General features: G+C 35.9%; 1 protein-coding gene across 3 annotated transcripts in view; it reads left to right on the top strand.

The window, feature by feature from the left end:
- erbb4b (erb-b2 receptor tyrosine kinase 4b) overlaps nucleotides 1-18,416 on the top strand; it is a 287,765-nt gene that overhangs the window by 152,167 nt on the left and 117,182 nt on the right. For all 3 annotated transcript variants that reach the window (XM_026271454.1, XM_026271455.1, XM_026271456.1), the window contains exon 3: nucleotides 15,245-15,431. In XM_026271454.1, the coding sequence (XP_026127239.1) occupies nucleotides 15,245-15,431 (187 nt within the window). The remainder of the gene's footprint in view (nucleotides 1-15,244; nucleotides 15,432-18,416) is intronic.

Below are 18,416 nucleotides of genomic sequence, written 5' to 3' on the forward strand. Positions count from 1 at the left end.
AATAAAGCATACAATAATTTTTACAAATGAATAATAAAATGTATAGTTTAATTAAAATGTGTGTTATATATTTTTTTTAAAAAATCTATTGATTTTTACATTTATTTTAAATAAAAATATTTATAGTTACAGTTTAATACTATATATTAAAAAATATTTGTAAAACAAATTATGGTTAAAAATATAAACATTTGTTCAATACACAACAATATAATAGCATTTGTACATGCAGTATATAATCTTTTATTACATCATGAACAGCACTCTCTGTGATGGACACCATGAGCTGGTGTGATTACCACTACTGGATGAAGATGTGCAGCAAGAACCGCAGCTCTAATTGAATAATTGTCATTCGTCCAAACGATCCCAATGCGGATCGTCTTCTCATCAAAAGTGTGCAATATTAACCATGACACAGGCATAACCGGACTGTAATTAATGCACCAAATCAATTACAAATCACTCCATTTGGAGAATTCCTGCAGGAGAGCCCCTCATTATCAGGGTACTGATGGAGTCCTGCTCCCAGGAGGAGAGACACTGCTCTTCTTTAGCACACTCCCAGCACAGTGTTAGATTTACACTGCTCAAGGAAATGTTTGGAGTGCCAAAGTCATAGATCTGTACAGGCTGTTTCTCTCTTCTGCTCAATCATCTGTCCAACAATCCCTGACAAAAAGAAATATGATTGACGTGAAAAGACATCTTAAATGTGAATGTGTCTAAACTAATGTAACATTTAAGAGAACTGTTGGTTCTTCTCTGTGGTGGAAAAAGCGGTTTTATTTTTTTCAGTACATGTACAATGTATGTATGTATATATATATATATATATATATATATATACAGGTGCTTCTCAATTAATTAGTATGATGTGTAAAAGTTCATTTTGTTTCAGTAATTGAACTCAAATTGTGGATTTCGTGTATTAAATAAATTCAATGCACACAGACTGAAGTAATTTAAGTCTTTGGTTCTTTTAATTGTGATGATTTTGGCTCACATTTAACAAAACCCCACCAACTCAACAAATCTCAACAAATTAGAATATGGTGACATGCCAATCAGCTAATCAGTTCAAAACACCTGCAAAGGTTTCTTGAGCCTTCAAAATGGTCTCTCAGTTTGGTTCACTAGGCTACACAATCATGGGGAAGACTGCTGATCTGACAGTTGTCCAGAAGACAATCATTGACACCCTTCACAATTGCCAAAGAAGCTGGCTGTTCACAGAGTGCTGTATCCAAGCATGTCAACAGAAAGTTGAGTGAAAGGAAAAAGTGTGAAAAAAAGATATATATATTAACTGACCATGGTGTTGGTGTGCTTGACTGGCCAGCAAACTCACCAGACCTGAGAATCTATGGGGTATTGTCAAAAAGAAAATGAGAAACAAGAGACCAAACAATGCTGATGAGCTGAAGGCTTCACATTCATCTGTCCTTCAGTTCATCTGTCAAAGAAACCTGGGCTTCCACACCACCTCAGCAGTGGCACAAACCGATTACCTCCATGCCATGTTGAATTGAGGCATTAATTAAAGCAAAAGGAGTTTTTGTTAAATGTGAGCCCAAATCATCACAATGAAAAGACAGTCTGTGTGCATTGAATTTATTTAATACAGGAGTTTTACAACTTTTTCACAACATTCTAATTCATTGAGAAGCACCTGTATACACAAAGAGAGACACATAAGTGCGCACACACACATTTATATGTGAAAATCAATCCCATTTATATATATTTAGACTATCTGGAAATATTTACTAATTACGTACTAATTGAATATTTACTAATTAAGTTGCAATTTTTTTCTACCAATTATTAGAGCAATATTAAGTAATGGAAATAATTATTTTTAATTTAATGCAGATTTATTTGTAAAGTGCTTTTCAGATTAATTATCATTCCAAAGTGGCATCAAGCACATTTAATAAATATTTGTATAATTAAATAAATAAATAACAAGGTTAATGCTCTGTCATGTTGGAAATATCCCCTACAACCTAAACTTAAACCTACATGATAGTGTAAACAAATGCAAAAGTGATATAAAAACCCATTTGCCTGTGTATTAATGTATGCAGAATTTGATGCAATGAGTGTGAAGTCAGTGTGAATGAGATGCCTACCATGACGGCTAAGTATTTTTCCAGAAACAAAGCGCAAACTAGCTAAAAGTGAGTGAAATCTTAAACGTTTGAGGTTTGCGATGCTAATAAAAGATGACCAGAACTTTTTTTTTTTTTTAATAAAGCAGCAGAATCTTGATCCTTCTCATGTCTGTAAAATCTACTTTTCATCTCCCTTAACAACCCAGGCGAGGAGACCTTTAAAACTCAAGGAGAGCGAACGTTCTTAAATCGTGATTTAACATCTGCTTTCGAGACAGAGAGTCTGATCTGCCACCTGCCAGGGCAAAGCACATACATCATTGTCTGCTGCCGATGATGTCATTTCCTAGGTTCAGCGGCCGCAAAGTTGAAAATTCTTCTGGCTCTGTAGACAGTAGGGTTCGGCTGCAGTGCAGGGCACATTTTGACATTCTACGCACACTGAGCCAAACCTCAAAGTTTAAGGTGAACGCATCAGAAGCAATGCTGATCATTTCCTACCAGTTTCTACATGACATTTTCCATAGGGTGACCATTCTTGAACACTGTATATGGGTGATTTTGTTTTTTTAAGCTAAGTAAAATTAACTAGGTTCTTTGAGTCATTGAATTTGCCAAGTTTTTTAAATGGCAGCACAGGAAGTACATCTAGAACTGGGCCCCACAATAGAGGAATCCTTGTGGTGGCAGATCAAATAAAAAATGTGAAGGTTTGTCCCGAGAACTCCGCTTCTTGTCAGCATCACACATTTAACATCTCAGTGTGCATAGGACAAGATGAAAAGGAATCAGACACAGACTCTACGTCATCCGTATCAAAGACAAAATGTTTTTCAAGACAAAATGGAGTAGACTATATTCACTATGCCTAGGAGGATACTGTGTGAGTGTTGATACTGGATGGAGTGGGGAAAGCTCACCTCTTTACCAACAAATCTGAACTTAGAAGTTAAATTACCATCCACTTTAATTTTATAATCTGATGTGTTTCATTGTGGGGGAAAAATATAGATGATTGGAACAGTATCGTAGGTTAATAAATGATGAAAACAGATTTTATTTGTGGATGAACTATTCCTTTATAGAGAGGCGGAGGGTTTCAGTGGGAGATGCGAGCACATGTTGAGCAAAAAAAGCAAAGGGAAGTGAACTGTATCATGGATAGAGTCAGCAGGAGGAGATGGCTATCGCTCTTAATTACTGTTGAGCCCAATCAATACCATAGGAACTCAAGCATGGTTCATTGCGGGGTGCTGAAGTGAGCGCTTTTATTAAGTGCAGATAAAACAAATAGATGAATGATTATATAAAGACATCTGAGATAACATTCTTTTTTCATGAGATATCTTCCAGCAACGAATCACAATAATTCGACACACACACGTCTCTAGAGAGAGGAGGAGAGTGCCATATTTAGTGTCATAGCAGTTCTGCTGTTGTGATCTTTAGTCCACAGGGAAAAGGTGGAAAGTGGAAGAAACAGGATAAAAGACAGACTTCCTGCGGAGTGACAGGTTTTCTTTCTCTTGCGGTAATCAAGGCTCTTAACACAAAATCCCAGCCAGCCTCCTTCTTAGAATGTGGCATCCCTGTAAGAGTGCCCACATTTTCCGACCCCCTCGAAGTGTGGGATGAAAGGGTTTGTGTGATTCGGATGGACCACCCAATCAATCAGAACTGGATCCTGTAATGTGCTTCACACCTGTGACTGGACCTGAATACACAGATGTTTGAAACTGCTTTTCAAGACAGTGCTTCCCATTAAAATGTTTATTAGCTGAACAATTGCGCAAAGATGCAATACATAATGCTATTTCAAAGCCCTAATATAGATGGATAGATGATAGACTGAGTTGGGTATATTTCAGTCAGAATGTCTGTTTTGCTTAAATGATACAGAAATACTCTCTTTGTTAATGCTTTAAATATTCAGGCAGTGATCCAGACTGATTCAATCTGACCTTTTTGAACTGTTCATAAAAGAATCAGCATATGAGAGTCATTCATTTTGGGAATTGGGCTAGCTAGACTGATTGTGCTGTATATAAACAAAATTCTGGTATTAAACTCTAGATGGAGCAGTCCGATAGGTCGAACTCAATCTGACATAATGACATCAGCACATGGCACAGCTGACTGATGGTCTCTTGTATCAGTAGCCAATGAACTCACTGCTCAACATTCAAATGCAGTTGCAGCGTACATCAGAAACCCTTCACCTTCCCCAGCTCCACCTGTATAGATCTGTTGCAGAATGATTCATTTATGCTATATGCGGGTTATTCCATATATGTTATATTTGCAGCGGACATATTTCTTACATGCTCACAGCAGCATTTTGTGGATGTATTGGTAGTAGAAAGGATGGGTACCACAGCAGCAGCAGCATAGCAGATATGTTCCACCAAGACCAAACACATTAACATTGTCATGTACATCCCCATGCTAATCCCTCCAAGAGCTGTCATGACAGAATATCGATTCACTAAAAGAATTAGCTCATAAGAGTAATGGTCCCATGATTCAGACTACACCTGGTGTGTGTTTTTATTTTACTTTCGAAGAACTGACTCAAGAATTATTTCATAGTAAATCAAACTACACTGGCATGCTTTTTCATTCTCTACAAAGAACCAGCTCGTAAGAGTCATTTATTAGTGAATCGAATTATACTGTGTCGTTCTGGGTCGTTATGTTTTTGATTCTCATAAAAGAAATGGCTCATATTTGTTGATGACTTGTAGTAAGCTGGGTCATCCTGGGATGCATTTCTCAAAAGCATCTATGGTCACACGTTCCGTCATAGCTAGCCAACAATGAAAAAATAAATATATAAACCTCCATGTTTAATTCACTTAAAATAACTGACTCATAAAAATCATCAAGAATCAAAGTAGATTAGGCCGCTCTGTCTGTTTTTGATGCATTTTAAAGAACCGGTGCATGAGAAATAAAATAATAGGCTGATAAATGTAATTGTTAGTGAATCGAACTAGACTTGGTTGTGTGCTGCATGATTCTGATTTACTTAACCAACTCATGAGTGAAATAAACTACACTGGTTGCAGCCTTGATTTTCTGTTCTTTACTGGTTATTGCGTTACATTCAGTACAGTGAGTGAACTCACATTCACATGCGTGTGACACTGTGCAATGGTAAAACAGGCCCATGTGAAGTAATATTAACATGACAGTTACAAATCAGCACAGTGGACAACAATATGCTGCCTTCTCCCAAAGTAGTCTAATTATTTAATAAGCTGTGCAGTGATATCTGTAGGATGTGCACATTAAAGATTGATCTTGTCATTTTAAGAAAGGATTATTAAGATTGTTCTGCTCCCTTTAACATTTATGTAAATGTTTCTGTTTTTAATATCACTTCAAAAGTTTAAAAAGGAAACTGCATTATATGTTTTAAAAATATATTTATTTTATATAAAGTATCAGTACATGTGGAAAAGCTTGTTCTGTATCCCAAAACCAGTGTCTGTGTGCACCCAGATGGAGCACTCCTGTGCCAGACATGTTTCCCAAACATATTTCAGGGAGTGAAATATAAAGATATCATGTTGGAGCATCAACACTCCACCGAGCCAGATGGTTTGAAAAAGAATGTTTGCTAAAACAAAGCCCAAATCTCCGTTAATGATTGATGACATCATTGTAGCGGTGGGCGGCTGTCTGCTCCTGTGTCTCCTACACTGTGTACGAAGGAACAGGAGGATTCGCTATAGGAACCGTTACAGTGCTGTCAGCTCTTAGCGACAGCTCACTTCACCTTCAAAACATGTCACCCGACTCTCTCTTCTCTGAAATGACAGGTTGATCCCTCTGGAGGTGCAGCTATTAAAGCACGGTTATAGTGTTTTACAACAAATGCGGTTGTTTCCAATAGTTTGTAATCGTTCATATCACGGGACTTTGAGAAGATATGAGAAATGTAATTTATTTTTTGCCTTTCAGTGATATTGCATTTACCATTGCTGTATGCACAAATAATGCACATCACCTCAGCTTATTTCTTCTTGCACACAATAAATTTCGGACTTTTTGCCAGTAATCATAACGTTTATTTTCTGTGATGCAGGCACATTTTAGGTCATATATAAACTATACGATTCAGTTAAGTTTCTTATGCTCACCAAGGAGTGATTTATTTAATCAAAAATACAGTAAAAACTGTAATATTGTGAAATATTATACAAATTATAAATAACTGACTTCAAATGGAATAGATTTTAAAAAGGTAATTTATTTGTTGTGAATGTAAAGCTGAATTTTCGGCAGCCATAACTCCAGCCTTCAGTTTCAAATGATCTTTCAGAAATCATTTTAATCTGCTGATTTGTTGCTTAAGAAACATTTCTTATTTTTAATGTTGAAAACAGTTGTGTTGCTTATGGAATTACATTTGGTTCAATAAAAATGAACAGAACTTTATAAAACTGTATAACTTTGTATGTAACTTTGAATGTAACTTTGTCAGAAACTATCAAAAGTATGCCATTATAAAAGAAGAAAAACACAATGAAAATTAAAAAAAATTAACTAAGTCGCTCAAATTTAACAAGCTCTTCAAATATGCTTCATTCTTTGTTAATGTTTTTCAAAGATTAGTTTCGCTACTCATGGATTCTGAATGCATTGCCACAGATTTCGATTACGCTTCGCAGTTTTTCGTTTGCCGTTTTGACACAAACTTCTCGTGGGGGCGGGCTTAACAGTGATCTACTCTGATTGGATAGTGAGATTTTGATGGACAGGTGCTCTCTGACCAAGAAGTACAGACGTCACTCAGTGGCGTGCATATTGGAAAGCTCTTGCGCTGATTTGTATTACTAAATATGTAAATAATATTTGACATTCAATCGTCTCAGGAGATCAAAGGCAGCGCTAATTCTAACAGTCCTTATAGCTTTCTTAGTAGTAGATACTGAGATTACATTCAAATAGTTTTCCATTTCTTTTAGGAAAACAGCGAAGACAGGTTTACAGTTGGAGAATTTTGCATTTGTGTCATAGAACCCAAATATAATGTTTTTCATGTATTCAGAATCCAAGATTAGCGAAAACAAATCTTTTAAAAACATTAACAATGAATGATGCATATTTGAAGAGCCTGTTAAATTTGTGCGACTGATTTAAAAAAAAAAATTATTTCATTTTTCTTCTTTTGTAATGGCATATTTTTGATAGATTCTGAAAAAGTTATGTTCAGTTTTATAAAGTTACATTCATTTTTATTGAACCAAATTTAATTCCATAGTTGCTTAATATTCTGTTGAAATATGAAACTTTTTTCCAGAATTCTTTCATGAATTTAATGTTAAAAAGCTTTTGTAACATTAGGAATTTCTTTACTGTTACTTTCAATCAATTTGTTGATTCATTTCTAAATAAAAGTATTAATTATTTATATATTAAGTATGATTTATTTATTTCATAAAACCTTTAATGGTTGTGTATTTATTACGTGGCTCACTGCATATATGTATATATGTTTGTTTTTAATTTTTAATTTTGATCAAGCGTGGCATTCTGCAGTCAAATAAATTTTTAATGTCTGCTAAACTCTATGAATCACCATTTTTACATGCAAATGATTTCCAACATGGTTGTGCTTGTTTAATGTATTTCTTGTATTACTCTAGACTCTTCTTTAATGGAATCAGTTTAACTCAAATCAATATTGCAATGTGTTTAGTCATGTTTCTCATCATGGTTGCCCTTTAAAGGTTTGGATCACTTGTTTGTGAATTTAGGGTTTGTAGGAGTTATCAGAGTAAATATGAAAAGACAATGTTTTTTTGTTTTGTTTTTTTACCATCTTCTGTTGTCTTACAGTAAGGCACTTTGCAGTAAGGTAATATTCCAAAATGCTGCAATCCATTTCTTTAAAATGCAATATCAAATTACAGCGAACAACTCTCTGTCTGTCAAGTCTGCGCCTGAGTTTCAAATATTTGCTGTCACAGAATGTTTTGTGGTAATCAACATATCCTGCAGGCTTTGCTTATCAACGAGCCTGACATGAGTCGGTTGCACTGTCTAAACCAATGAGCTGCGCCTCTCATTCACAATTCCTCTCACAGTGGAAGCCTGGCGTCTCCGTCAGTCCACACAGATTAGACAGATGACACACTGTATGTTCTCTGGTGACAGAAATATCCAAACAGACGTTTTATTAGGGAAGTTAATTGGTTTAATGTAGCTCACATTGTAGCTTTGTTTACATTTTCTTTCTTGTCCATAAAATATGGTCTTTGTGATTAAAAAACAACAAAAAAAGTATTGTAGTTTATTTTGTTGTACTTTTGTTTAGTTTGATCAAGATAGAATGTTCTTCTTTTTTGGTTGAAGGGTGAAATGCAACACATCAGAAGCATCTTTGTAAGATCAAAATATTGACACAAGTATTATTTATTTCAAGAGTCACTATTTGAAGTAAACATAAGGGGAGAAAAATAAAGAATAAATGGAGCTGGAGTGGAGAGGGTTCAGGACTTCATAACTCTGAAACATGATAGATCTAACAATAATAGTATTCAGGATGGGAATCAGAATTCAGATTCCAGTTAATAAAGAGTTTTTGTTGTTGTTGTTGTTTTTATCACACTGTATATTTATCAGAAAAGCAGTTACAAGAAACACTGTCATATTCAGTTTTGAATTTGAAGAAGTGTTAAAAGGACTAATGTTATTATAATCATTCTGCTCTTGTATTATTTATTATTTTTAATCAGTTGTCCTATACAACAATGTCCACAACAATACTGGAAGGCAATTACTTTTCCAACTGTTTGTGATTTACTGGTAAAACTGGTAGAAATAAAGAATTAGTATTATTCAATTCAATCAGAACCAACAGACTTAAGAAAAAAAATGCCTTTAATGCCTTTAAACACCAACTTGTACCATGTTCATAGAAAGTGCCACCTAGATGTTGAGTCAAAGAACTTTGCTAATGAATAATGATAAATATGTACTCGTATAAAAATGTAGCGGAGAGCCGCTCTGCTTGTATTTTCTAAGAGTAGGATTCATTAGCATAAGGACACACAATGATCCAAACCCTGGAACCTCTATGTATGTCTCCGCCCACCCTTCCAAAAGACAAAACAAGATCTATATGTATGTAAATGAGCACTAATTAGCATAATGGTATACACAGGGGCATGGCGTTGCTATATGTTTACACTCCCTCTTTTATATCTCTCTCAATCTCTCTTTGTCTAGTATGTCCTCCTCCTCGCTCGTTTCCAGCCACTCTTGTCTTCTCTGAACTGGAACAGGTGGAGTATTAATTATGCATTAAAATATACAGAGGACCAACTATGATCCACTCAACTGCAGCCCTGCCGCTCACCTCATCCTTGTCTCTATGTCCATCCCAGCTCTGCTTCTCTCTTCATTCCACTCTTGTTTGAGGATTGCAGGAGTTTATTTCCACACTGAGCACGTCTCGGGGAGTGAAAAGGGGGTTTTGTTTTTGCGGCACACTTCCTCTACCCTGACACTCTACCGCTGAGAAAAGCCAGAATCCCTGGAAGTCTAGTGAATCTGTCCATATCTTTTTCTTTTGCTTTTTTCACTGCTGTTTTCTCTGACTGCCTTAGAAGGGAAGGCCCGGGGCATATTCACTAAACAGTTGTGATTTTTGCACACCATATTTTACCATAGAATCTTATTCACTAATTCTTCACACTCTTAACGATAAAGGTTCTATTTTAGAACTACAGTATTTTAGGTCCCCAAAGAACTCAAAAAAAATATTTTTTCCCCCTCAAGTGTGAAGAAATTTTTAATAATACAAAGAATGAACTATAAAGAACATTTTGTGCAATGGAAGGTTCTTCATGGAACCATGAATACCTCTATTTGTTATACATTATAACTGGCTGTATTTCCAGAATCAACAGACATCTCCCAAAATCCATGCTGTAATCTGAATGGTAACATAAGGTAGACTCGCTTCAGATAATCTGTATCTGTAATCCTGTATATTTAAATAACTTTCTAGTCCATTTAACAGAATCTTCACCAGCACTTATTGTCTTTCAGAGCTCAGATTCCCTTCTCTTGTAATTATCATGAGAGCTTGAAGTGTACCACTATCATCAGAGCTTCCAAACCCAACATCAGGGCTCTCATATCTCCCGCTCTTTCCTCACACCTCATAGAGGAATATGAGCTGTATTTATAGATTGGCTTTATCAGGACTGTAGGCCTGTTTCCTTCAACAACCATCACCGAAGTCCAAATGGCTTCTAGTGCTGGGTGTATCTTTAAGTGCTCTATTAGATCACCTTTATAAGAGTCTCTCTCATGGGCTTCTAAAAGCATCTTTGGCGTCTGTAGTCATTTTGTAAGTACAGCAGATAGTATATGCAGAAATGCTGAGAGTGACTGCTTATGTAATTTCTGTTCTGTTCATTAAAGAATCTTCAATGTATCACATTAATATATCATGTTTCCAAAGATTTTAAACAGCTGTTTTCGACATAGATAATAGTAAGAAATGTTTCTTAATTACCAAATCAGAATCATTTCTAAAGGATGTGATGTGACGCTGGAGACTGGAGTAATGACTTCTGAGATTTATCATTAATAAATTACATTATAAAAACATATTGAAATAGTACTTATTGCAGTAATATTTCCACATTATTAGGCTATTGTTTTTACCATATTATTGTTATTACTGTATTTGTGATTACATGTACATCCTTAGTGTTGTGAGAAAGTTCTTTCAAAGACATATTTTGATCTGATATTTTTTGTAACTTTTTATTTATTTTATTTTTTTCTGTTGCATAAGAAAAGTCAAGGGTTTTTCTGAAGAATAAAAATGAGAAGCTTGGAATGTAGATCTAACCCTGAACTGCAACCATACACAATGTTTTTTTTTTCTAATTTTAGACTTGTGTTTACCAAAAAAAAGTCAGACTTTAGCTTTGAATTTTAAAACCAAAGCTGCATATGTGCATTGCTTCAAAAGTTTTTAGGGTTTGTTTTTCACTCTGTAGAGGACTGATCACCTTGAGTGAAATTCTTTCTCCAACAAAAATGTTGAAATTTCTATAGGTGCTCCTAACACCAGAGAACTAACTGTGCCTTCACATAAGAGGTAACGCTAACTAGATGTTGAAACAGAATGAGGCATGGTGTTGTGTGTCTATTGATCTCTATAGCTGCTCAGCTTGGATGTGTTATGTTTAACAACAGGTGGAAAGAGCTGCTCATTGATGCCACGTCATTAGCTATAAACTGCACTTGTAATCACAACAAGGTGTTTACCCTTATTTATGTGCTTCATTATTTAGCAAACAGGAAGAAGAAAGAGGGCCCCATCCTTTCCCTCTCCTCTGCTCTCTTCTCCACTCTGGAAAGTATCGATCCACTGGGTTGAAAATAACAAATTAGTTTGAGAAAGAGGAATTAAATGGTGCTGGAAAGTGAATGCGGGACGCCAAATAGGCTGTGTGGAAAATCTCTGCAAAGTAATCCTTTAATTAAATTAGGAGAAGTACAACAAAGATGTTGCTGGGCTTTTTTTCCTCCACCCTCTACTTCCCCCTCTCTTTCATGTCTTTTAGACAGCAGCAGGTTCCAGAGGTTGCTAGGTAACTGGGATGGGTTTAGTTCCCGGTGGCCAGGGGTGAGGGGGTTGTTGGCAGGATGTGGCGAGTGCATTGGCTTTTTGTTGGCCGTAAGGAGAGGAAGAGGAAATGGAGGGACCACAGCAAGGTCAAAGGCTTGGCTGGTATTCGAGCTTTCATCCACATTCAGATGCCATGATGGGATTAGTGTATGTGAGTGAAGTGGAGCGACGGATTAAGATTTTTTGCTTTTTTAGGGGTGGGGGGGGGGGGGGGCAACATTTTTATGGTACCAACTTGCAGGTCCACCAATTTGATACTTTTTGTGAACTTCACAATGTACATTTTTGTGACATTTTGTCAACAGTATATTACTGATTTTATCTCACTTTCATTCTGATTGTTTAAAGCCTATTATTAAAGGCTTTTTACACACAACACGTTTTTGCATTCACTATAGTTAGTCAGGTAGTTGTTAAGTTTGGGTGCTGGGTAGGATTAGGGATGCTGAATATGTGATTTATAAGCAATAGTACACAGCCAATGTGTTAATAATAGGCATGCAAATAAACAACCAATTAATAGTAAGAAATTGTCCCTATAACAAATTGTGAAATCTGAAAAATTTGTGAAAATATTTAATAAAACTTTAACAATTTAATAAATCTTTAAAAATGTAATCAAATGAATTTATAACAATTATAATTTTTTAAAATTCTGCGCAACATTAGGAAAAAACAGATAACTATGGACAAATATCTTGTTCCGTGATATTCCTTAAAAATTATAATATTATTATAACTATGAGAAGTACATTTAATATATTTCTGTCATGATTTCAAGTAAACCAAACTATGATTTTTGTGGTTTGGTGTAAAGATGTTTCAGTTTGTATTTAATTGTAGTTTTTCTCAAATTAAAAAGTGTAAAGCTCATTAAGTGACTCTTATAACAGCTCTGGAGAGGAGGTTAATGTGTTCATGTCCTCATATACTGAGTTGGCAGATGCTGAAATCATTGTAAACATCATGCATGCTTGAGTATGTGTGTAGTAGACTCAAATGCAGACTTATCAACAACATCACTTATTAGGACTTATTAATCTGTACTGCACTGAGTAAAAATGTCCAGAGCTTATTATCATTATTGACATTAACATTTTTGCATCCTTGATACGATATCATTTATCGCCCAGCCCTACCCTTTTTTAACACTTTTTTAAAACAAGCAGAGAATTATTTTTAACATACAATTGCAATATGGCCTGCTAACTTGTTACACTCTTAATGAAACCATATCAGAGTTATATATAAAAATAAATAAATAAGCACTTTCTTCTCCTGTCTGCTTTGCTTTTGTGTATCGAAGTAACACTGATTCTGCATATAGCTGGGAAGATGCTATTTCCAGTTGGTCTGCTCTTCTTACCTCCTCGTCGGAAGTCCTGTAACCCCACTTGACACAATTCTCTCAGCACACATCAGTGATACCCCACGTACAGGCGCAGGAAGTGCTTCCTGCAATGTCCCCGCAGCTATTAGAACAGTTCATTAGCCCAGATAAATGACTGAGGCTCTGACTGGCCTTCTAGCACCACACTAAAAAGAGCTCATGTCTCTGCCCATTAGCCGGACATCTTGGACGATGACAGCGGCAGGACCGGCCCTGTCACGCTGCATGGGTCCTGAGATGATGCTCACTCCCCAATGTTAGCATTTCCTCCGGGCTAATTCTGCCCCACAACACACACGCATACACATTCAGTGTCATCATTCACAGCAGGAGGTGCTCTGTCAGAATGAATGAAACGGTGTCTGGCTTAATGACAGGCGCAGTGGCGGCACCAGTATGTCACGGCTAGGGTCTCACGGATGTGGTTGGATGGATTTGAGTCATCCCCATGATCATTATCTGTCTAGTAGAGGGTAGAGAGAGAAATGAACAAGGCCGAGAGAGAGAGAGAAAAGTCCCTGTGGCTCATTGTGTCCTACTGCTGCCCACTCCCAAAACTTCAGCTAATGACTGTATGAAGTGCTGAGAGGCCTAAGGTGACTCTACATGCAGCATTACATCACGACCACCTCACCAACCCATTTCAGCAGAATCCTATTGGAAGGGGCTCTTTTTCACAAGTAGTAGTTTGATGAGATAACTGACCCTGTCCAGCTACCTGAACCAATAAACTTGGTTTTCCATCCAGAGCTGTGAATTTAGCGTGCGCAATATTGGAATATTGCGTAAAATATTTAAGAATAAGCACAGCTTCCATCCAATTAATAAGAAAAGAGAACAGCATGTTTCACTTACTGATAAACTAGCACTAAATATCACTAAAAAAGTATCAGTATATCTAATAATTTTTATACATAATAAATTACTTGGACTTAAGAGTGAGCAGACGAAACACAATAAATGCGGTCATTTCTTTCGGACTTGGATGCCTGCTGTTTGGGAACGCAGTCAAGTGAAACAGTTCTGGGAGGCAATTATACAGAAATACTCTGATGACAGGCTGTGCTTGGGCATTTAAGAATGACCATAACAACATTTTAGATTCTGTGCAACAAAATCGGTCTGCTGGTTAGTCAGGTTGTTCCATCTCATAGAACAAAAGTCATATGACGCTTTTTGATGCACATGGAGGAACTTATTCAGTAAATGTGTATCCTTCTCCCATTATTCGCATCAACACTTTTCGCACAAGTCAAAAACCACCTCAAGTATGCACACATGTATTTCTTTTTTTGTTAATGTATGTATGGTGTTTTCATCACTTGTTTCTGATGCGACTTTTCAAGATGCATATAAAAACAAGGTGATGGAAATATAGCAATAGCTCAGACAAACAATAATTTTATTTATCAAAATTTCAAAAATACAGCAAAGCCTAGCCTTAATGGGTGCCTTAACCAACTAAACAGATGAAACTTAGCTAAAATAAAAGATTTTACAGTAGTTTTTAGAATATATAATTATCTAGAATACACACAAATATTTAATTTCTGTTGAAATGATACAATTTTAATTAAAATTTGTTTCTGGATTATGTATAATAAATATATTTCAGATTTTGTGTCCTTGTTGATGTTAATGTTTTTTTAAATATTAAAGGCTAATTTAGATTGTATTCCTATATGTTAAAATAAATATTTTTACTGTATTAAGAAAAAAAGTTATTTTAATGTTTTCTCCTGAAAAAAAACCTTACCCCCACTCACTTCCCCCATTTGTCTTTAATTTCTCTCTCTTTTTTATTTTATTTTATAAATAATATTTTGATGTTACTTTTTCTAACTGTTAAATCCTTTAAACACTTTTTTGTAGTTCAATTACATTATGGGCCCTTACACTTTTGATCAAAGTAATAGAAAAAAAATACTAACCTTTCCAATCACACTCTTACTGACATACACAAACACATACACAAGGTAAAATATATACAGCATTGCTTGAGAAAAATGTATTTGGTCAGAATACTTTTTTTTCATGTTTGTTAATCATGTTTTTGCTCTATTCTGTCTGCAGTCCATTCGTGAGGTGACCGGCTATGTACTTGTGGCACTGAATCAGTTTGAGTATCTGCCCCTGGAGAATCTGCGCATCATTCGCGGCACCAGACTGTATGAAGACCGCTACGCCCTGGCCATCTTCCTCAACTACCGCAGAGATGGCAACTTCGGACTCCGTCAGCTTGGCCTTAAGAACCTCACAGGTACAATATGAGCAAGTCCACAGGTCACATTATCTGTGTGTTCATTTCCCTTTCTCAGTCCTTGTCTTGCTTATCTTTGTTAATGTACTGTACTTTATACTTTATTGTGCAAAGAAAGGCATCGCATCGATCATCACGTCTTTGTTAAAGAAGGTTTGTCATTTGCTTTGAAATCCACTTTAATGCATTGATCGCTTCTGAAGTCTCTCATCACGACATAAATAACTGCTGAGAACGCATGTCTGTCATAAACAAGTACACAGAGTAAATTTCACTGGCCGAGGCCTTTGTGAAGTTGGTGAATGCCCTCCGATCTGTCTCACAGGAAAGATAGGGGGAATAATTCATGAATATGGATATCATACTAAATTGATTTCTCACAACTTCCATCTGAAATGCCTTTGTTGGTGTTTGAGCTGGTGGATGGATGAGGGCCGATGCTGGCAGTGAAATACAGCCAAATATCTGCACCTGGAATTGGATCCATAAAACTCAGTGAGAGGTTTGGTGGGGAACGCTGGAGCTTGACCAGCTTGATGATGCCACTGCTCTCATATGAGCCAAGTCTTTATTATAGCTCAGATCTGTCAGTTTTGTGGGAGCTAATAGACTAATATACTAGCAGAGGCTGAAAGAGCTAAACATTGATTGGATACTATTTACTTAGTACAGTAAAGTCTGCAGTAGCACAGTAAAGTTTGACTTTCTTAAGGCCATATTTGTAAAATATTTGAACAATATTACAGTGGCATTTGCTTTAAGACAACTTTGGAAATGTGTCTTTCCCCAAAATGTGATAACATTTATTTGTTTGTCACTTTTGATGAATTTCTTCATTATATGTATGTATTTTCACATATTATTGATTTTATTCTATATGTATATATACTGTATGTATATAAGTCTTACTGTGGCATATAGCAGAACTGAACAAATATCCATTACTTTGATTTACAAGTTAACTCTTTTTCACTGGGGGGTTGCTAAATCTTTCTTTTTTCTTAAAGGAAGAAAGCATGATGTACTTTCCTCTTAAATGAGAAATAATGACATGAGGGTAAACGTTATTTCGATTCATTCATTCATTAGTGTTGGTTTGTCTGTGAAGGACCTCTTTTCAACAGCCCTGCTCTTTGTTCCATTTCTATTGCATGCTGCCTTTTAAATATTCTTCAGTATTGCTCGGTTAGAGTGCGTTAAAATGTTGTTCATTTTACTGCAAGGTCATACATGCATTATACACATATTCAGAGATTTTTCAATAGGGTTTTAAATCATGTGGCTAAATTTAAATCCATACCTCACCATAGGGTTAAAAAAATATGAGGCCCAATGTAAGACAGACAGCAAATGCAAACCTCTGTGGAGTCTGATGTTGTAGTAAACAAACATTATGTACAAATGACAGTGTTTAACATCCAATTTGACAGATGCATATTGCATAATTCAGAATAAGGATGGTGAGTCGGGGGTTTTGATGTTTTTATAAGTGTCCCTGTAATTTCTGCTTCAATGTCAGGGCCAGTTGGAAATGTTTCCTCTCATAATACCTAATTATTGTTACACAACAGCTTTGCGTCCTTCTGATTGGCTAAAAAAAAAAACTACTATAAGTGTATTGGCCTGACATTTACTATGCACCGTTTTTGGCTTCTTTGACAAAATGACAAGTGGTATGTTTCTCTTTAGCTGTTCCTCCAGACACTTCCATGGTGACACAGACTTTAATAATTGTTGGAAGTGGTGAGCATTGTCTGTCCGTTTATTATGGCAAAACTTTGGAAACATAACAGAACTGTGTAAGATCAAAACAGTGGCGATTATCAGTCAACCTTCAGTGCGAGTAACCAAGATGCTGTTAGGCTCAGAATTATGGGCAGTGTCACTTTGTTAGCCCAATATAAAAACTATCAAGGCCATTGTCATTTATTCATTTGTACATCTAAAATGGTTTGTAGTGTAGCATGTGTACATTTTATCAGTTTGTGTTACCAAGTCAATTCAAGTCACCAAGTTTATTTATATAGCACTTTTAACAATATAGATTTTAACAAAGCAGCTGAACAATATTAAATAGGAAAATAGTGTTTCAATAAAGCAAAAAGGCTGTTCATCATTGAATAAATTGTCATCATCCAGCTCAGTTCAGTTTAAATAGTATCTGTGCAATCAAGTCAATGAAGACGCTGGTAATTCCTAACTAAGCCAGCCAGAGGCAACAGCGACAAGGAACCAAAATGCCATTGGTGACAGAATAGAGAAAAAAAAACATGCATAGATGCCATTCTTCTAATGATGTAGCAAGTACATCGTGTGTTTTTTGAAGTGTTCCCGGTTCCGGATTTTCCTAATTAATGCAGCCTAAAAATTGTTTAATGGATTTGAATATTAGAAATATGTTAGTATGTTTTATCTAAGCTAGGTTAAAGAGGTGGGTCTTTTAATCTACATTTAAACTGACACAGTGTGTCTGCCTCCCGAACAATGTTAGGTAGATTATTCCAGAGTTTAGGAGCTAAGCAGGAAAAGGATCTGGCACCCGCAGTTGCATTTTGATATTCACATTATCAAATTGACAGAGTTTTGAGAATGCAAAAATGGACTAGCTGGAGTTTCTTTATTAAGCGTGTAGAACAACCACCCAATAAAGCAATACAATAACCTAACCTTGAGGTCATGAATGCATGAATTAACATTTCTGCATTTGACATTGAGAGCATAGGTCGTAATTTAGATATATTTTTGAGATGCAGTTTTACAAATGCTAGAAATGTGGCTTTCAAAGTAAAGATTGCTATCAATTAACACACGTAGGTTCCTAAGTGATGACGAAGAATTGACAGAGCAGCCATCAAGTCTTAGACAGCGTTCAATATTATTACATGCAGAGGTTTTAGGGCCTATAATTAACACCTCTATTTTTTCAGAATTTAGCAGTAAGAAATTACTTCTCATCCAGGTTTTTATATCGACTATGCATTCCAT

The sequence above is a fragment of the Carassius auratus genome, chromosome 9 (genome assembly GCF_003368295.1).
Source record: "Carassius auratus strain Wakin chromosome 9, ASM336829v1, whole genome shotgun sequence".
NCBI lineage: Eukaryota > Metazoa > Chordata > Actinopteri > Cypriniformes > Cyprinidae > Carassius > Carassius auratus.